This window comes from Erinaceus europaeus, chromosome X (genome assembly GCF_950295315.1).
Source record: "Erinaceus europaeus chromosome X, mEriEur2.1, whole genome shotgun sequence".
NCBI classification, from domain to species: domain Eukaryota; kingdom Metazoa; phylum Chordata; class Mammalia; order Eulipotyphla; family Erinaceidae; genus Erinaceus; species Erinaceus europaeus.
Genome location: NC_080185.1, coordinates 100,881,741 through 100,900,143, shown reverse-complemented (window position 1 = coordinate 100,900,143; position 18,403 = coordinate 100,881,741). Strand labels below are relative to the sequence as shown.

Below are 18,403 nucleotides of genomic sequence, written 5' to 3'. Positions count from 1 at the left end.
ACAAGAACCCAGGTTCTAGTTCAAATTCCCCACCTGCAGTGTGTGTGTGTGTGTGGGGGGGTCACTTTTCACAAGTGGTGAAATTGGTCTGCAGTTTGTATATCTCTCTTCTTCTCTATTTCCCCCTCCACTCTTAATTTCTCTCTGCACTGTCTAATGAAAGAGAGAAAGAAAGAAAAGAAAAGAAAAGAAAGGAAGAAAGAAAGGAAGGAAGAAAAAGTAAACTTTTCTGGTTTTGTTGAGTTTAATTTAAATTTATGATAGAATACATTACATTTTTATTCTAGTCTTATTTTGACTATTAAATGTTAATATAGTCACATGAGGGGTCGGGCGGTAGCGCAGCAGGCTAAGCACACATGGCACGAAGTGCAAGGACCGATATAAGGATCCCAGTTCCAGACCCTGTCTCCCCACCTGTAGGGGAGTAGCTTTACAGGCAGTGAAGCAGGTCTGCAGGTCTTTCTCTCTCCCTCTCTATGTTCCCTTCCTCTCTCCATTTCTTTCTGTCCTATTTAACAACGACATCAATAACAACAACAATAAAACAATAAGGGCAACAAAAGGGAAAAAAGAAAGCAAAAATTTTTTTAAATTAAATATATTCACATGAATATATATGTTTTATATATCATATAAAGTAAATTACTCTTATTTCTTTGAATCGTCTCTAGGTACTGTCGAACCATATTCATGCTTAGAATGTGAAGTAAAATGGCAGCCAGGTTATAACTCCACAGAAAAAGGAGAATTTATTCTTCGTGTTCCGGATGGAAGCACGGAAACCCTGAAATGCATTGCACATGTAATGGTTTCCTTTGAATATTATTTGAAGGGGCTCTAAATTGGTTGGGTACATTTGATGTATGTATAGTTGGGTGTATAGTGAAAATTTATTTTGCTTGAAATACCATAATTTACTTAATTATTTGAGCACCTTTTTGGAGTCATTTATGTACCGTGAAATGAAAACTTTTCATCTGCTCTGTGATTGAAATAACCTGATTCCTACTATTTCCACTGGGTTTGGAGTACTTTTTATTCCTCTAAAGACTTTCTATTGAAGTGTAGTAAGCATACAGAGAGGTAAACACATTCTGAATTATGTGGAACTCAGTTCATCTTTACAGAATTATAGCACCTTTGCAGTTTACACCCAGATCAACCAGAACAAAAATCAAAATATAACTAGCATCACTAAAGAACACTCATCCTCTGCCAGTTCAGTCCGTACTTTGAGTCACTATGTGTCCCAGAGTTACTGCTATTTTTACTTCTAGGATCATACATTCATTTTGATTTCTATTTACCTTATGTCTGGTTTCTTTTGTTCATCACTAAATTTGTGGGTTGTGTCTTTGCTGGTGCATGTCGTTGTAGATTATTTATGTACTCTTAAGCCTGAGTAGTATTCCATTATGTGGCTATACTACCAACAATTTCCTCTTGCATAGCTAATAGAAATTTAGATTATTTCCAAATCCTAGTTGTTGGAAAAGTTATGATACATTTTTGCATAGAAAAACAGAAAAATGCATAATGACTTTTCTGACAACTCATTGATAATGCATTCTTTTAACTGTTGTTTGATGAGCATATTTACTCAGTTCTTTAACTTTTATTCATACAACTTTGTTAGACAAGTTTGCTAATGTGAATTTGCACATATATTCATTCCATGTGCAGTTTTTCTAAGATAAAGGGTGGTAATTTAGTAATTTAGACTTCAAATTAATAACAGGCATTTTGCTGTGTAATTACTTTGTGCCAGATCTAATGGTAAATTCTGTTCATGTCTTACCTAATTTAATCTCCACAACAACTCTATAAGGTATGCACTGATATGTAAAATCGTAGCAATAGAAATGGAGGGTTGGAGTGATTTAATTAATTGACACAAGTTCACACATGCAGTAAATGTCTCAGTTGAAAGTTATATCTAGATTTGTCTACCTCCACAGCTTTTCTTGTTACCCTCTATTAAAATTGATTTTTTATTGTTTTTTCCTACTGTTAGATTGGTTAAAAATTTTCCTCTGAGAGAGGAAAACGATTAATTAGATTATTTTTGGTTAGTTTTTAAAGCTCCTAAAGTTAAATTAATTGTGAAGTATTACTCTTAAGAAAGTAAAAATGGTACCAGCAAGATAGCTTACCTTGTTAATGCTGTACAACCCAGGTCCCAATCAGGTCACTACCACACTAGAAAAAGTTGGTGCTGTGGTACCTTTTCCTTTCTCCCTCTGCCCCTCTTTCAGTCTGACAAATGTTGTCTATATTACAGTATATGATGCCCAGGTAACAACAATGAAAAAGAGTAAAGATGAAGAAAAACGAAACAACTAGATAAAATGTTAATTTTAACTTTTATCATTAATTTTTGAAAAACATACTTGAACATTTCCACTTCTGTTAGCTTTGTCTGAAAATTTTTTGTTCCAGCTATTCAAATCATATTCTAAAAGTGAGTGGTAAAATTTATTAAAATCTCCTAAGACAATAAGAAATAATACATCTTGTAGAGACTGTAGGTTCTGGTATAAAAAGCACTACATGAAGAATTAGGAAATTATTTCTCATTCCTCTTGGCTCTTATTTGTATTCCTACGAAATAGGAGAGGTAGATATTTTTTTTTTCTTAAAAAAAGTGTTCTATAATTCACTAGTTCTTTGAAATGGATTTTGTGGGGCATTTTGTCCTTCATCTAGATAATTCAATGAATCACAGTGAACTACTTCTCTATTATCAGGTAAGTAAGCTGTCTATTATCAGTGTATTAAGTGCCATGAGAAGACATCTAGTAGAAACATACCTGGGTAATATTACTTAACATAATACTTCTCATATTAAGGTGACCCCCTTATACTCCTCCCTTTTTCATTGCTCATGCTAACATCTTGTACATAGCTAGGCAGTTGACTTCAGAAGTCTTCAGTGATTAAATTATTTTATTCTCAGCCCTGGATTTGCTTTCTGCATAGGTTTTCTTACTCTCTCTGTCTTTCTTAGTTTAGGAGTGCATCTTAAATATCCTATTTTTTTTCCTTTCTCCGAAGTGCCATAAAGTCTTATAACAGTTAATATTTTTGAAATTTTAAGAAACCAAATAAAAGGGGCCAGGTGGTGGCACACCTGGTTAACTGCACACATTACAATGCACAAGGACCCGGGTTCAAGCCCCTGGTCCCCATCTGCTGGGGGAAAGCTTCACGAGTAGTGGTGAGGCAGGGCTGCAGGTGTCTCTCTGTCTCTTTCCTTCTCTGTCTCCCCCTCTCAATTTCTCTATGTCTCTATCCAATAATAATAATAAAAAGAAACTGAAAAAAGTTTAGTATCTGATAGGAAATAAAAATATCTGCCATTGTTCAATTTGCATATTCTCTTTCCTCTTATTAGGTTGGGAACACCAAGGTCCTGTTTTTAGAGCCAAGAATACTTTTTAGTAATATTGCTCAAGGTTTGACAAGCTGGAGGAAAGCTATTCTTCATAATATAGGACAAAACCATGCTTATTTCAAGGTAATCTAGAATCTTGAAATCTTTTTTTTTAAGATTTTAAAAAATATTTATTTATTCCCTTTTGTTGCCCTTGTTGTTTCATTGTTGTAGTTATTATTGTTGTTGTTATTGATGATGTTGTTGGATAGGACAGAGAGAAATGGAGAGAGGAGGAGAAGACAGAGATTGGGAGAGAAAGATAGTCACCTGCAGACCTACTTCACCGATTGTAAAGTCACTCCTCTGCCGGTGGGGAGCCAGGGACTTGAACCTGGATCCTTACGCTGGTCCTTAGGCTTTGTGCCACTTGTGCTTAACATGCTGCACTACCGCCCAACTCCTAGACTCTTGAAATCTTATTTAAAATCTGATTACATTATAATTTGAGTTAATTTTTGCCATATATACCATGATGTTAATACTTTAATCTTTACAAATTGACTAGTGCTGAATTTTAGATATGACATTTATCAGGGCAAATTTAAATACTTTTTTCTTTTAATTTTTCATAAAAATAATTTTTCATTTTTGTAAATTCTCTTTTCCTTTTTCCTTTGCATAATTTTGTTTTATTGAGAAGAGATGACTTAATAAAAGTAAAAATATTCATTGCATATGGTATGCTTCATATTTAATTAGATGTCACTTATTTTCTTGTTTTCAGTCTAACATCAAGATTTTTACGGTAATAGATAGGGTCTAGATCAGTATGATTCTATGTTATATAGATATTCTATTTATAGTTGTTGCTCCTAATTTAAATTGTGGAGTGTTTAAAGTGTTGATTGCTGTTTTTTAATTGAAAAGTATATTAATATCTACCAATAGTTACAATAGAGGGCAAAATTTAATATATCTCATTCAAGCTTTGTATTTATATGTCTAGTAATGTACAAGTCAAGATAACCTTTACAATTCTATTGCTTTAGAGTTAGTTCTGGAGTTTATTTGTTCCTTTATCCTTAAAATTATTTTAATTGATTTTCCTTAAGTTATTTTTACATAAAGAGTTGTCTAAACTGACCTTTGTCAAACAACACTATAAATTTATTGGTAAGTTACTTGCCACTTTTTTTTTTACTGCTCTGACTTTTTTTTTCCATTAAGATAGAGATAAAGAGAGAGAGGGAGAGATACCATGAACCCAGAACTTCCTCTGACGCTATAGCATCTCCCATATAGGAGAAACACACATGCCTTTCCCACTGAGTTAACTCTCTGGCCCCCTTAAAACTTTTTGAAAGTTAGCATGATATTCAAGACACTGGGCTACTAAGAGCATTAAATAAGAGGAGGTTACTTTACCATCTTGCTTCCTCACTAACTTTGCCTTACAGTCTTGAGGCCCATACATTTAGTTAACCTTATTCCATTGGAATTGGAAGATGCCACTGAAAGTTCTGTATTCTTGGTTAGGGATAGAAATCCCTGTTGAATTTGAAACCTTTTGTGAGTGTAGTGTTTGAAAATTGATTACAAAATCATCTCAAGCCCTGTAATGGTGGCATTCTCTTTGAACAGTAGTTTGGAAACGTTCCTATAAAAGCTCTAGAAAAGTGCATTCAAAGGACAATAAAGCATTTTTTGAATTTTTTCATTTACAGGTTAGTGACCAGGATCTTTTACCCACCGTTAAAATTTTTCCATCAGAAGGAATAATTCCACTTGGAGGACTAGCTGTTCTCAATATCTCCTGTTCACCAACTGTGGCAGAAAAATTTGATACGAAGGCAAAGGTATGTTAATACTGTTAAAAACCAAAATTTCTTAAGTTTCAAGACAGTTGTTACTGAACCACTCATGGATCAGCATCCAATCAAATAAGCACTGCAAGGAGCCATTTTATAGTGAGAAAGAGGATGGAATATCATCAAATGAGAAAAAAAAAAGACACAAAAATGAAAGATTGATTGGTTTGATACTATGCTTTTCCTGAGAGTCTAAGAACTAATTTTTGGTAGTGCCCTGCATAAAGTACTCCATTCTGTGGACACACACACACACACACACACACACACACACACTCAGATTTAACATTTCAATGTGAGATTGCACTTATATATTTCTACATAGATTCAGTTGGTTAAGTGCACGTGCCACAAAGCGCAAGGACTGGAGTAAGGATCCAGGTTCGAGCCCCTGGCTCCCCACCTGCAGGGGGGTTGCTTCACAAGTGGTGAAGCAGGTCTGCAGGTGTCTATCTTTCTCTTCCCCTCTCTGTCTTCCCCGCCTCTCTCCATTTCTCTCTGTCCTGTCTAACAATGACGACATCAATAATAACAACAACAATAAAAAACAACAAGAGCAACAAAAGGAAATAAATATTTTTAAAATATTCAGTATTAATAGTAGGTATAGTGCTATAGAATGTTTGGCATATGCTTGTTCTTCGATGTGTACTGATGATTTCATCCAATGGGAATGTATTGTAAATCTATGATCCAGAAGAATAATTTAAAATTTTTGGTTATTTTTCTGTGTATTGCATTAATTTTAATGACATGTTTCATATATATATATATATATATATACACACACACACACATAATTTTCCCCCCAAGAATATCACTCAATTCTGGCTTATTATGGTGATGCTAGGAATTGAGCCTGGGACTTTTGGTGCCTCAGGCATGAGAGTCTCTTCTCATAACCATTATACTATCTCCCTTGTCTTAATGACACATAATTTTCAGAGATCTATAAACTAAATAACTTTACATGTATCATCTAAAGTAGAAGTGGCTATAAAGACTCTGCAAAAGTATTTGTAGAAAATAGTGGTGAAAGTTACTGATGGAAAATTCTCAATTGTAATGGAGGATTCTTTTCATCAACTTATAAGCCATTGTTTATAAAATTGAAATGATGCTTGACATCTCAAAGTTGTGACAAGTTCTCACTGGTTACGGTACCGTGGCTTATTTGTTTATTTTGGATAGAGATAGAGAGAAGTTGAGAAGGGAGGGGGAGCTAGAGAAGGAGAGAGACAGAGAGATATCTGCAGCACTGTTTCATTGATCAAGAAGCTCCGCCCCGCAGCTGGGGCCTGGGGCTTAAACCTGGGGTCTTATATGCACTATTATGTGTGCACTCAACCAGATGTGCCACCACTCCTTGGGTGACTTTTTTTATGACATTACTTCAGAATTCCTACTCTAAATTGATATAGTGACTATATGCATTGTAAGCAAATTCCAAATAATGTATGCATCTGTATTTTTTTTCTACCAAAATATGCTCACATTTGGTAGATTCACCTAGGAATTTGAATACAAACATGGCATGTGTGTGTGCATGTGTGTGTGTGTGTGTGTGTGTGTGTGTGTGTGTGTATGTGTGTGTGTGTGGTGTGTTCTAAACCACATCTGTATTTTATTACACACATAAAATGTTTTAACAGTTTTATGTTCTGGGAATTATGTAAATGAATAGATACTACCTTGATTTTGGGAAATTTTCTAAGTGTTCATTAAATAGATTAATAAAACCTGTAAGGCCAGTGTGTAATAAATTTTATGTTTTCTAAACTTAAGGAATGGAATAATCTTGATCTTCAATCTGCTCAGTTGTTTGCACTTGCTCACATTAAAAAAATAACATGCACACTGTCATCAAATAAAAGTGAATAATTGCTTTAGTTGTATCTTCCATTTTATTTTTGTTTCCCATAACAAGTCTTAAATAATATGTAGCTTAAAATAATATAGATGGATTTGTCTTGCCTCTTAATATGCCTAATGGCTATACCTTATTTTATAGAGAACTATGTATTGAAACACTTCGTAAGCTACAAATATGTTATATGGCCTAAAACTTGTGCAGAATTTTTTATAGTGTTCTGGAAAAAATATTGAAATCTACCCACTAAAATGTAGATTTTACTAAAGGATTAATTTCTACTATGTTTTAGAGGATTATGCTGCTTTTATAAAGCTTAACTTTTTAACATTATAGTATGATTCATTTATTTACCCAGTCAACACATATGGTGTGCATATTATATGTAAAATTGAACAGGAAAATCAGGGTCCTTAATCTCAGATAATTTGCAATCTGTTGCATGGTGAGAACAACTCAAAAGAAAAATTCAAATCCAGTTCAATAAGTATTATCATAGAAAAATGGCCAGCTGAGGAAGCACACAGAAGAGGGATACAACCCAGGCTCCAAAATTTAGAAAGTTTGCTAGTGGATGAGATAGCTGAAAAACTTTTAAACTAAGGAAAGATGAAAGTCATAGTACTGGAGTGAAAGAGGGAAAGGAGGAAGGAGTATTAAGGAAGCACGAATCACATGTGTTCATGCACGAGAGGGGGTGAAGGGAGACATATGAAAGACAGATGAAAGAGTTGAAGTCAAGTATAGTCTGCACAGGTGAACAATCATGTAATCAAGTATGTGATCAAGCATGTGAAATACTTTCATATCCCTTTCTTAACTATAATATACATTTAGATTCAAACAGAAAGCTTGACTACTTCCTAGTCTTATATAGGCAAGAGTTTTAGGGCATGCTGACTTTTGATTCTGAGATTCTGCTTAGGCAGTTATATATTCAGATAATCTACAATGCTTATTTTGTAGGAATTGTGCACCTAAGCTTGCTCCCTTCTTTCCTTCCTCCCTCCCTCCCTCCCTTCCTTCCTTCCTTCCTTCCTTCCTTCCTTCCTTCCTCTTTCTTTCTTTTCTTCCTTTCTTTCTTCCTTTCTTTCTTTCTTTCTTTCTTTCTTTCTTTCTTTCTTTCTTTCTTTCTTATCTCTAGGGTTATGGCTGGGGCTTGGTGTCAGCACTATGAATCCACTGCTCCTAGGGGCATTTTTTTCTTTTCTTTTTTTTTTTTTTTACATTTTATTGGATAGGACAGAGAGAAATTGAGAGGGGCGGGGAAGATAGAGAGGAAGAGAGAAAGACACCTGCAGACCTGCTTCACTGCTTGTGATATGACCCCCTGCGAGTGGGGAACCAGGGGCTCGAACTGGGATCCTTGTGTGGGTCTATGCACTTTGTACTATGTGTGCTTAACCTGGTGTGCTACCGCCCAGCCCCCTGCTAAGCTATTTTTCTATTGTAATATTTTGGAAGCAGTTGAGAATGTTCATATAATCTTTGGTACATGAAAGCCATTGTTGCCTTCAAGTTTTATGACTAAGAAAAGGACATTGCGTTTGGCCTTTATTAAGCCTCAATTTTCCTCATTTGGAAATTAGAGTATTAACAGTAGTAACTTAACAGAATACTGAGGAGTAAAAAGGAAATAATGTATATAATTCTATTCTTGGCTCACATATTCAGTAATTTTTAGCTATTGTCATTATGATCATTCTGGATATTAGTGTCTTTGTATGGAAGAAATGTTTGCCCTCAGTTTGCTGTTTTTTTTTTTTTTATTTCAAATAATCCATTGAAATTAAGTAAATACAAAAGAACCGCAGAGTGTGGCCAAACTGTCTAATCAAATTAGTAAAATCTACAGCCAAATTTATAAGCTGCCAGCTGGTCCTGTTTGTGGTAGAGATTTTCAACAGTAGCACACTCAGTCCTCTTAGAAATTTCAATTCTGTATAACAGTAAATGCAATGACAAGTGTCAGGATAAATCTTGTGATCTTTACCAAATGTTAGGAGTATTGAATTATAAAATGTTATATAAATGCCAAGCATTACTTCAATAATAACTGAATGTCTATTAATGTGGTTCCTACAACGCTTTTTATTTCTCCTATGGAAGGTTACTATTCGTCGTTCAAATGTCATTGACCTTAGGATTAGTGGAACTGTTGATATTGCGGATATCGAAATTATTCCAGTAAGTATTATTTCCTGTCACTTTATGAATATGTTTTTATTTGTTGTTCCTTTAGTCATATAATATTTATAATTAAATTATTTTTATTATGTAGTAATTTGGCATGTGGGAGTTAATACATGGGGTATAAATATGTGACAAAGAAGAATATTAAGTGAATGTTTAAGAATTTGCCACTGAATTAAGTATTATTGTACGACCAATACCACTAAACCATCTGTAGGCTTTATCATGACCCTATCCCTCCTGAAAGAGAACTACTTTCCTAAATTATGTCTGGCTTCATCTATGCAAAGAAACTTTCCTTCATCCTTCAGAGCAGGCCTATATGCCATTTTATTGCGACGTTTATAAAGTGCCAGGAACTACTACTTAATCTCTGGGAACATTTCCATGATAATAATTCTCTTGTTACTTTCAGACTGTTTGAACTTTTGTTTTCCTTTCCTAATAGTACCACAATACCAACCAGTGTTCTGATTCAGAACTAAATTGAGCACAAATTGATGAGGCAGCTGGATGCCTCAGGTAGGGCAGCACTACTAATCTGCAGTTTGATGGCATCCCCACGGCTCAGGATCTGCTTGTGTTATATAAATCTCTAACCTTTATTTGTGTTTAATGTTGAAAACATACTAAATCTAGATAGATTGCCAGATGCTGAGCTAGTTTGTTATGGTGGTTCTTGGGAGATTAAACCTTGTAATATCCAGGGTGTTTTTACAATTGCAAATGATATGTCTGCTGGAATAATATTAGATTTGTATTGAAACTTCTGCTACACTTTATATATTCATCCAAAAGACATCTGTGGCTTGTTTTGCATGTTGTTTCAGTTGAATCATTTATAGGACATTGCATGAATACATAGCTGTCATTGTTCCCAAAATACATGAGATTTAATTAATAAATAATGTAATTTTATTTAATTTAGTTGAGAGAGGAGAAACCAGAGCATCACTCTGGCACATGTGATGCCAGGGACTTAACTTGGGAGGGACCTCATGCTTGAGTATCCATACAATGCTTTTTCCACTCTGCCACTTTCCAGACTACTATGTTAGGATTTAAACATAACTGTTAAGCTACCTTTTCAAAATAATATTCTAGCATCACTTGATATTTTCAGCAATGCAGATAACTGAATGACATTACTTATGTGTCTTTATAACAATTAGGGGTTTTATCCAAATGAGCACATAGGCAAGGCCAGAATGAGATAAGAAGAATAATACTTTGCATAAACAAAACCTCAAACTTACACTAGATTTTGGATTTTACAACTTGCACCTATGGAACTTTTTGTTTTGTTTTGTTTTGTTTTGTTTCCTTTTGCACTATATCTTTGTGCACGCATGAGTCCAGCACCGCTCCTGAGTTGAGTATTTTTTTCATTTTAAGATTTATTTCAAATATACATATAGAGAGAGAGAATGAAAGAGAAAAACAGAGGAGAGGGAAAGGGGGAGACAGAGAGATGCATACCTCAGCTTTGTACTATCTGTACTTGTTTTTTGCCTCCAGGGTTATCGCTGGGGCTCAGTGCCTGCACTACGAATCCAGTGCTCCTGGAGGATATTTTTCCGATTTCGTTGCTCATCGTTCTTATTGCTGTCATAGTTGTTGGGTAGGACAGATAGAAATCTAGAGAGGAGGGGAAGACAGAGAGGGGAGAGAAAGATAGACACCTGCAGACCTGCTTCACCACCTGTGAAGCGACCCCCCCTACAGGTGGGGACCCAGGGGTTCAAACCGGGATCCTTACACCAGTCCTTGAGCTTCATGTCACATGTGCTTAACCTGCTGCGACACCCCCGGCTCTCTATTTGTAGACTTTTTTCTGATGTGGAGGTGCTCCCATGTGGTGCTGGGGCTCAGATCTAAGGTTTCACTCATGGTAAGGCACATGCCCTGTTTGTTTTAGTTTTCTCCCAGGATACTTGTTTGCTATTTTAAGTGAAGCAAGTAGTGGAGAATTGACCTTAATGCAGTATTTTCCTCAGTTACAAATATTGTTGCCTAATTATCCTTTTTTTAAAAAAAATTATTTTATTGAGGAATTAATGGTTTATAGTCAACAGTAAAATACAGTATTTTGTACATACATAACATTTTCCCATTTTCCACATAGCAATACAACCCCCACTAGGTCCTCGTTTGCCATCATGTTCCAGGACCTGAACCCTTCCCCCCACTCTTTTATTTTGGTGTAATGCAGAGACTCCAATCCAGGTTCTGATTAGTATTTTCTCTTCTGATCTTGTTTTTCAATTTCTGCCTATGAGTGAGATCATCTCATATTCATCCTTCTGTTTCTGACTTACCTCACTTAACATGATTCCTCCAAGTTTCATCCAAGATGGGCTGAAAAAAAGTGAAATCACTATTTTAATAGCTGAGTAGTATTCCATTGTGTATATAGACCACATCTTGCTCATCCACTCATCTGTTGTTGGACACCTGGGTTGCTTCCAGGTTTTGGCTATTATGCTGCTAAGAACATATGTGTACACAGATCTTTTTGGATGAGTGTGTTGGGTTCCTTAGAATATATCCCCAGGAGGGGAATTGCAGGATCATAGCGTAGGTCCATTTCTAGCCTTCTGAGAGTTCGCCAAACTGTTCTCCACAGAGGTTGGACCAATTGACATTCCCACCAGCAGTGCAGGAGGGTTTCTTTGACCCCACACCCTCTCCAGCATTTGTTGCTGTTACTTTTTCTGATGTATGACATTCTCACATGAGTGAAATGGTATCTCATTGTTGGTGGTATCTCATTGTTTGCATTTCTTTGATTTTTCATAACTTGGAGCATTTTTTTCATGTTTGTTGGCCTTTCGGGTCTCTTCTATGGTGAATGTTCTGTCGATATCCTGTCCACATTTTTGGATGGGGTCATTTGTTTTCTTGTTGCTGAGTTTGGTGAGCGCTTTATATATGTTGGTAGTTAACCTCTTGTCTGATGTATGGCATTTAAAGATCTCCTCCCACTCTGTGGGGATTCTCTTTGTTTGGGTGGTGGTTTCTTTTGCTGTGAAAAAACCTAATTCTCCTTTTAATGATAAATGTAAGTCTTTTACTAAGGAACTCTGTAGGGTATGCATGCTAACTCTACTGGAAGGAGAGGAGCCTACAGAACTTTGTGTGAAGGCATATTCCTGGAATAAAAACTAAAATTAGGGCTGGGGAGACAGTATAATGGTTATGCCAAAGTGCTCTGACATTCCAGGTTCAATCCCCAGACCACTATAAACCAGAGTAGTGCTTTGGCCTTTTTCTCTATGTCTCCCCCCCTCCCATCAATCAAATCAAATATTTTTAGAACACTAAAATTAAAACACATTTAATAAAAATTCCGAATATATTTAAACTAGGTATCTAATGCTAGAGATGCTATATGGATCCTTTTTTTTTTTTTTTTTTTTTTGCCTCCAGGGTTATTACTGAGGCTCGGTGCCTGCACCATGAATCCATTGCTCCTAGAGGTCATTTTCCCCATTTTGTTGCCCCTGTTCTTGTTGTTATTGTTGCCATTGCTGTTGTTGTTGGATAGGACAGAAAGAAATTGAGAGAGGGGGGAAGACAAGAGGAGAGAAAGATAGACACCTGTAGGTAGACTTGCTTCACCGCCCTTACATGGTCCTTGAGCTTAGTGTCATGTGCACTAGAGATGCTGTACGAATCAGGCTTAAGGTTCTCTAGGAAAGACATGAAAACAAATTAGTGTGGACTTTGTGATACTATAATGTGAGTTGATAGAAGACACAGAAATAGTCCCTAACACAGTGTAATTAATTGTGATTTATCTAATGAGTGTTTGAAGGAAGGATGCATATTTCATCAGGTGGGGGCCAGATGGTGGTGCACCTTGTGCACACATTACAGTGCACAAGGATGCAGGTTCAAGCCCCTGGTCCCACTCACAGATGGTGAAGCAGGGCTGCAGGTGTCTCTCTGTCTCTCTCCTTCTCTGTTTCCCTTCCCCTCTCAATTTCTCTTTGTCTCTATTCAATAATAAATATATAAATAAATAAAATGTTTAATATATATACATATATATATATTTCATCAGGTAGTTACAAGTTGGAGAAGTGATAGAATTGGTGTTGGGGGTAGTAAGATAAGGCCAGAATCTGAGGCATGAGAAGATCATAGTGAATATGATGAGCTCTAGTAAGGAACTTTGAGATTGTCCTATAGGTGAAAGTGAATTGTCAGATTTTAGGATAAGAATTGGTATAATCAGATTTCAAGTTGGAGACTCAGTTGTGGAGAATTGGAAGACATCAATCATCGGAAAATGAAATGAAAATCGTTGTTTTTAATAGTATATACCACTACAATAATAAGAGGCAGAAAAGAACAAATATGTAATGAGATTTGATAACTGACTACATATAGAAGATAGGAAAGAAGGAAAATGGGACTAATTTTATACTGTACAGTGCCTAGCAATGTTCTTGATAAACATGACAATATATTTTTTAGTTTATGCTACTTTCATAAACTATTAATCTTTCTAATTATTTCTTTTGTAAAATTTTAGAATTCATATAAATTCAATGGTACCTATGTCGGTACAACCCAGGCAATTCCATTTTTAATAAAAAACAACGGTTTGATACCTGCCAGAGTAGAGTTTAATCTTGTAGAATTTCCTGCATTTAAAGTTGAATTTGCAGACAAATCAGGTATGTGTTTAATACTATAATTATTCCATTGTAAAATTGTTTTAACTTGCTCAAAAACATAATTTAAAATAATTTAAATCAGTAGTGATTATTAAATATTTTAATGATTCAGTATGATTTTATGTTCTCTTTGTTAATGCGATTTTGCTTCTATAAATATATAAATATCAGAATAGTTTGATAATGTAAGCCATATGTTTATTAATTGATTAAATATAAATATGGTATGCATATGAAAGTACTAAAAGGAAAACAACATTAGAAATTGCTCATTTTAATTATTCAAGACTTTCAGGTAAATCATTTCAGAGAGCTTTTTCTGTATGCTTACATATGTATTAGCTATATTTATATTAAATTGACACTTTTAAAATACACTTTTAAAAGTGTATTTGTATTAGCAAACTAAGACCCATGGTCTAGACTTTACCTAACACTTACTTTCATAACTAAGATTCTGATAGCACACAAACATACTCATGTTTGTACATTGCTTGTGACTGCTTGCATGCTATTATGATAAAACTGAAACTTATGGTAGAAACTACATAGCTTATAAAAAGTCTTTTTTATCTCGACTAAAGCAAAAGGTTTTTTGACTGTTACTTTGGTTATCTCCTTTTCAATACATATTGATTGAATAGTAATAATAGACTAGATACTAGACTTTGAGTATATGAAGATAATAAGGCACCTTGCACATTCTCAAAAGTAATTTATCAATCAGGGTCTCTGATAAAAAAAGAAAATAAAGTAATGACTCACTCAAATTGTTTAAAGAAAGGTAGTAAAGTAGTTATTTATTATAACCGTATATCTGACTGTTTTCATAATATCTGTATCTTTCCCTGTCTTATAGTGGAACATTCAGACCCTAAATTCCCTGGTATATATTTTGTGGAAGTAGAAGAAAAAGCAAATATGGAATGTGCTGTAACATTTTCTCCTATGGAAGTAAGTTCATATTTTTGTTTTATTACTAGAGAATTTTGAAACTGGGAACCTTATCAAAGACTACCTACATTCTTTTTTTAAAAATATATTTTGTTTATTTTAATGAGAGTTACAGAGAGACTAGAGCACTGCTTGGCTCTGGCTTATGGTGGTTTAGAGGCTGATCCTTAGACTTCAGAACCTCAGACATGAAAGTCTTTTTGCATAATCATTATAACCATTATTTTCTATCATATATATATATAGCAGTTTTTCCCCCAAACTTGTGAGTATACCTGTATATATATTTTTATTAGTGATTTAATGATGATTAACAGACTTATGCCAAAACATTTTGTATGTTCAATATAGCTATCATGATGCCTCATGACCAGTGTTTGTAAAATAGAATGAACTAAATGAAAATTACTAATAATACAACAGGTATTTAATGCTAAGTATACTTTAGTAATTTATTTTTAATAGTTAGTAGTTTATTGAAATTAGAAACATTTTTATAGAAAATATTCCCTTTCTCATAACATTCTCACTGTATCTTCCTAGATGTTAAATAGTTGGGTCAATCTCTATGTATATATTTCAGGCAGTTTATACATACTGCATAATTACTCTTCAGAAAGTTTGTACCAATTATATTATGTTGGCAATAGTATAAAATATTACTTATTACATTATTTCTTTGTACAACTAGGTTGCATCAATTATTTGTGTGTGTATTACGTACTGTGTGTTATATTAAATTTAAAAACTTTGGAGAAATGTTATTTCTGTATGAAATTTAATTTCTTATTCAAAAGCAGGGTATACCTTTAATTTTTTATTAAAGTATTTCTTGTGCATCATAAAAATTGAAATATTTTGAGTTTTCTATGCTGTTTTGTCTAGTGTAAATGCTTTCATATTTTTACATTTTGAAAATAATGTCAATGTATGAAATTGTTTACTTATTTCTTGCCACTAAGGCTATCACTGGGGCTCAGTGCCTGCACAAGGCCACTACTTATCCCAGCAGACATTTTTTTATTTTCCTTTCTTTTTCTGATAGAGGCAGAAGCAGAGAGGGAGGGAAGAGGGAGGGAGGGAGGAGGGAGAGAAGGAGAGAGAGAGAGAAGGAAAGAGAAAGAGATACACTTGCAGTAACTGTTTGACTGCTCATAAAGCCTCTGGTCTGAAGGTGGGAACCTGTTGTTTATTGTACTTTAAATGTCAATCACTTTTTAAGTTTCTTTTATGTTAGACTTTTCAGCAGTAATGTAATAGATTCCAAATTTTAAGTACAATATTTGATAAAGGGGATAACAACAAACATCATTAATGTGTTTCTGATGGTAGGGCAAAAGCATATATTTCACCATTAAATAGTATGCTAGCAGTATTGGGTTTTGTTTTTTAGATTATAGATTTTCTTTATTAGTTTGAGGGAGTTTCCTTTTTATTTCTCATTTGTTCAGTATTTGAAATGATTTGTTTATTTTTACTGTAGAGAGAGGAAGAGGGAGAAAGAGTAGATTATAATTCAGCTTTGGCATATATGATAGCAGGGACTGAACCAAGGGCTCATGCATAAAAGCTCTGCACTTTACCCACTGAAGCAGTGTTTAGTTCTTTACCACACCCACCACCAAAGTAGGACCTTGAGATACCTCACCTGGGAAGGTGCCTACTTTGCACAGCATGCCACCTAGATTTGATCCTGGGTCTTCACGGAACTGCAGAAAGTTTTGGTGCTATGGTATTGCTTCCTTTCTGTCTCTATCTTTTTGTCTCTGTCTCTCCCTTTCTGTCTGAAAAAAAGCCAGACCACTGGGTGAAGGCTTGGTGACAAAAAGAAAAGTTAAAATTAAAATAAATTAAGTACCATGAGACTATGTAATAGCACTCCCTAAAGAGCTCATAATGGTGTATAAGGACCCGGGTTCAAGTCCCAGGTTGCCACCTGCATGGGGGCAAGCTTCACAAGCAGTGAAGCGGTACTGCAGATGTCTCTTTCTCTCTCCCTCTCTATCTGTCCTTTGCCTCTCAATTTCTCTATTAAAAAAACAAAAATAAGTAAATCAAATTAAAATTGAAATGCATTAAGTACCACTAAAATTAGGAAAAGTATAATACACACTTTAAATCTGACATGAATTTTTATGGAGTGTATATATGTGGTTTTACATTTTAAAGTTTTTGAGTCTAGCTTACTATTTAACAGTGCCAACAATTAAAAATGTGTAAATCCATTCATTGATTATGACTCTATTTACCCATTGAATATTTTCTTTCTTAAAATATCTTTTTCAAATCTTTTATGTATTTTTTTAAAAAAAACTAGACACTTTTTTATTCTCCTCTGAGTATTCTTTGTGTATTTTGAAAACAAATTGAATTTTAAAAGAAATTTCTTTTAAATTTCTTTGGGCTTCTAATTTTATTTTCATAACTTTGAAGAATAAATATTTTTAATTTTGATAGAGGGCACTGTAATTTATAGATGGTTCTTTAGGTATTGCATTTAAGAAATCTTTGCTTAATCAAGAGTCACAAAGATTTTCTCTTATATCTTCTTCTATAAGATTTAATCCAGTTGGTTTTATATCTAAAGCTTAAATTTATTTTGAATTACTTTTTTTTTTTATTTAAGAAAGGATAAATTAACAAAACCATAGGGTAGGAGGGGTACAACTCGACACAATTCCCACCACCCAGTCTCCATATCCCACCCCCTCCCCTGATAGCTTTCCCACTCTGTATCCCTCTGGGAGCATGGACCCAGGGTCATTGTGGGTTGTAGAAGGTGGAAAGTCTGGCTTCTGTAATTGCTTCCCCGCTGAACATGGGCGTTGACTGGTCGGTCCATACTCCCAGTCTGCCTCTCTCTTTCCCTAGTAGGGTGGGTCTCTGGGGAAGCGGAGCTCCAGGACACATTGGTGGGGTCTTCAGTCCAGGGAAGCCTGGCTGGCATCCTGATGACATCTGGAACCTGGTGACTGAAAAGAGAGTTAACATATAAAGCCAAACAAATTGTTGAGCAATCATGGACACAAAGCTTGGAATAGTGGAGAGGAAGTGTTAGGGAAATACTCACTGCAAACTCTAGTGTACTTCTGCTTTCAGGTATTTATTTTGCAGTAGTTTATGGATACGTGTGAACACATGCTCTCTCTCACAGAAACTGTTGTATATGTAGGTTTTGAGACTTTGTTAGAAAGTGAACCACCTGAGATAGAATTAGAGTATACTATGAAAGGAAAGGTCTCACCTGAGTAATGAAGCTGAAGGGTTGTCATTCCACACGTGAAGTCTCTGGACACAGTCTGAAGTGAAGCATGTTGAGGTGGCAATCATTCTGTTGATTAGGTTGTGATCAGCAGATGTAATATTATTTGATATGGATTGGGAGAGGCATACGGGAAAGTGGGCCCTATCCAAGGGTTCCAGGACTGGGGGAAGTAGAGGCTCTATAGTGGAG

At 35.0% G+C, this 18,403-nt stretch overlaps 1 protein-coding gene across 1 annotated transcript in view; it reads left to right on the top strand.

Moving 5' to 3' along the window:
* CFAP47 (cilia and flagella associated protein 47) overlaps window positions 1-18,403 on the top strand; it is a 194,664-nt gene that overhangs the window by 34,137 nt on the left and 142,124 nt on the right. The window contains exons 16-21 of the mRNA XM_060182678.1: window positions 675-805; window positions 3,398-3,520; window positions 5,104-5,235; window positions 9,227-9,304; window positions 13,851-13,995; window positions 14,855-14,949. Coding sequence (XP_060038661.1) covers window positions 675-805; window positions 3,398-3,520; window positions 5,104-5,235; window positions 9,227-9,304; window positions 13,851-13,995; window positions 14,855-14,949 — 704 coding nt within the window. The remainder of the gene's footprint in view (window positions 1-674; window positions 806-3,397; window positions 3,521-5,103; window positions 5,236-9,226; window positions 9,305-13,850; window positions 13,996-14,854; window positions 14,950-18,403) is intronic.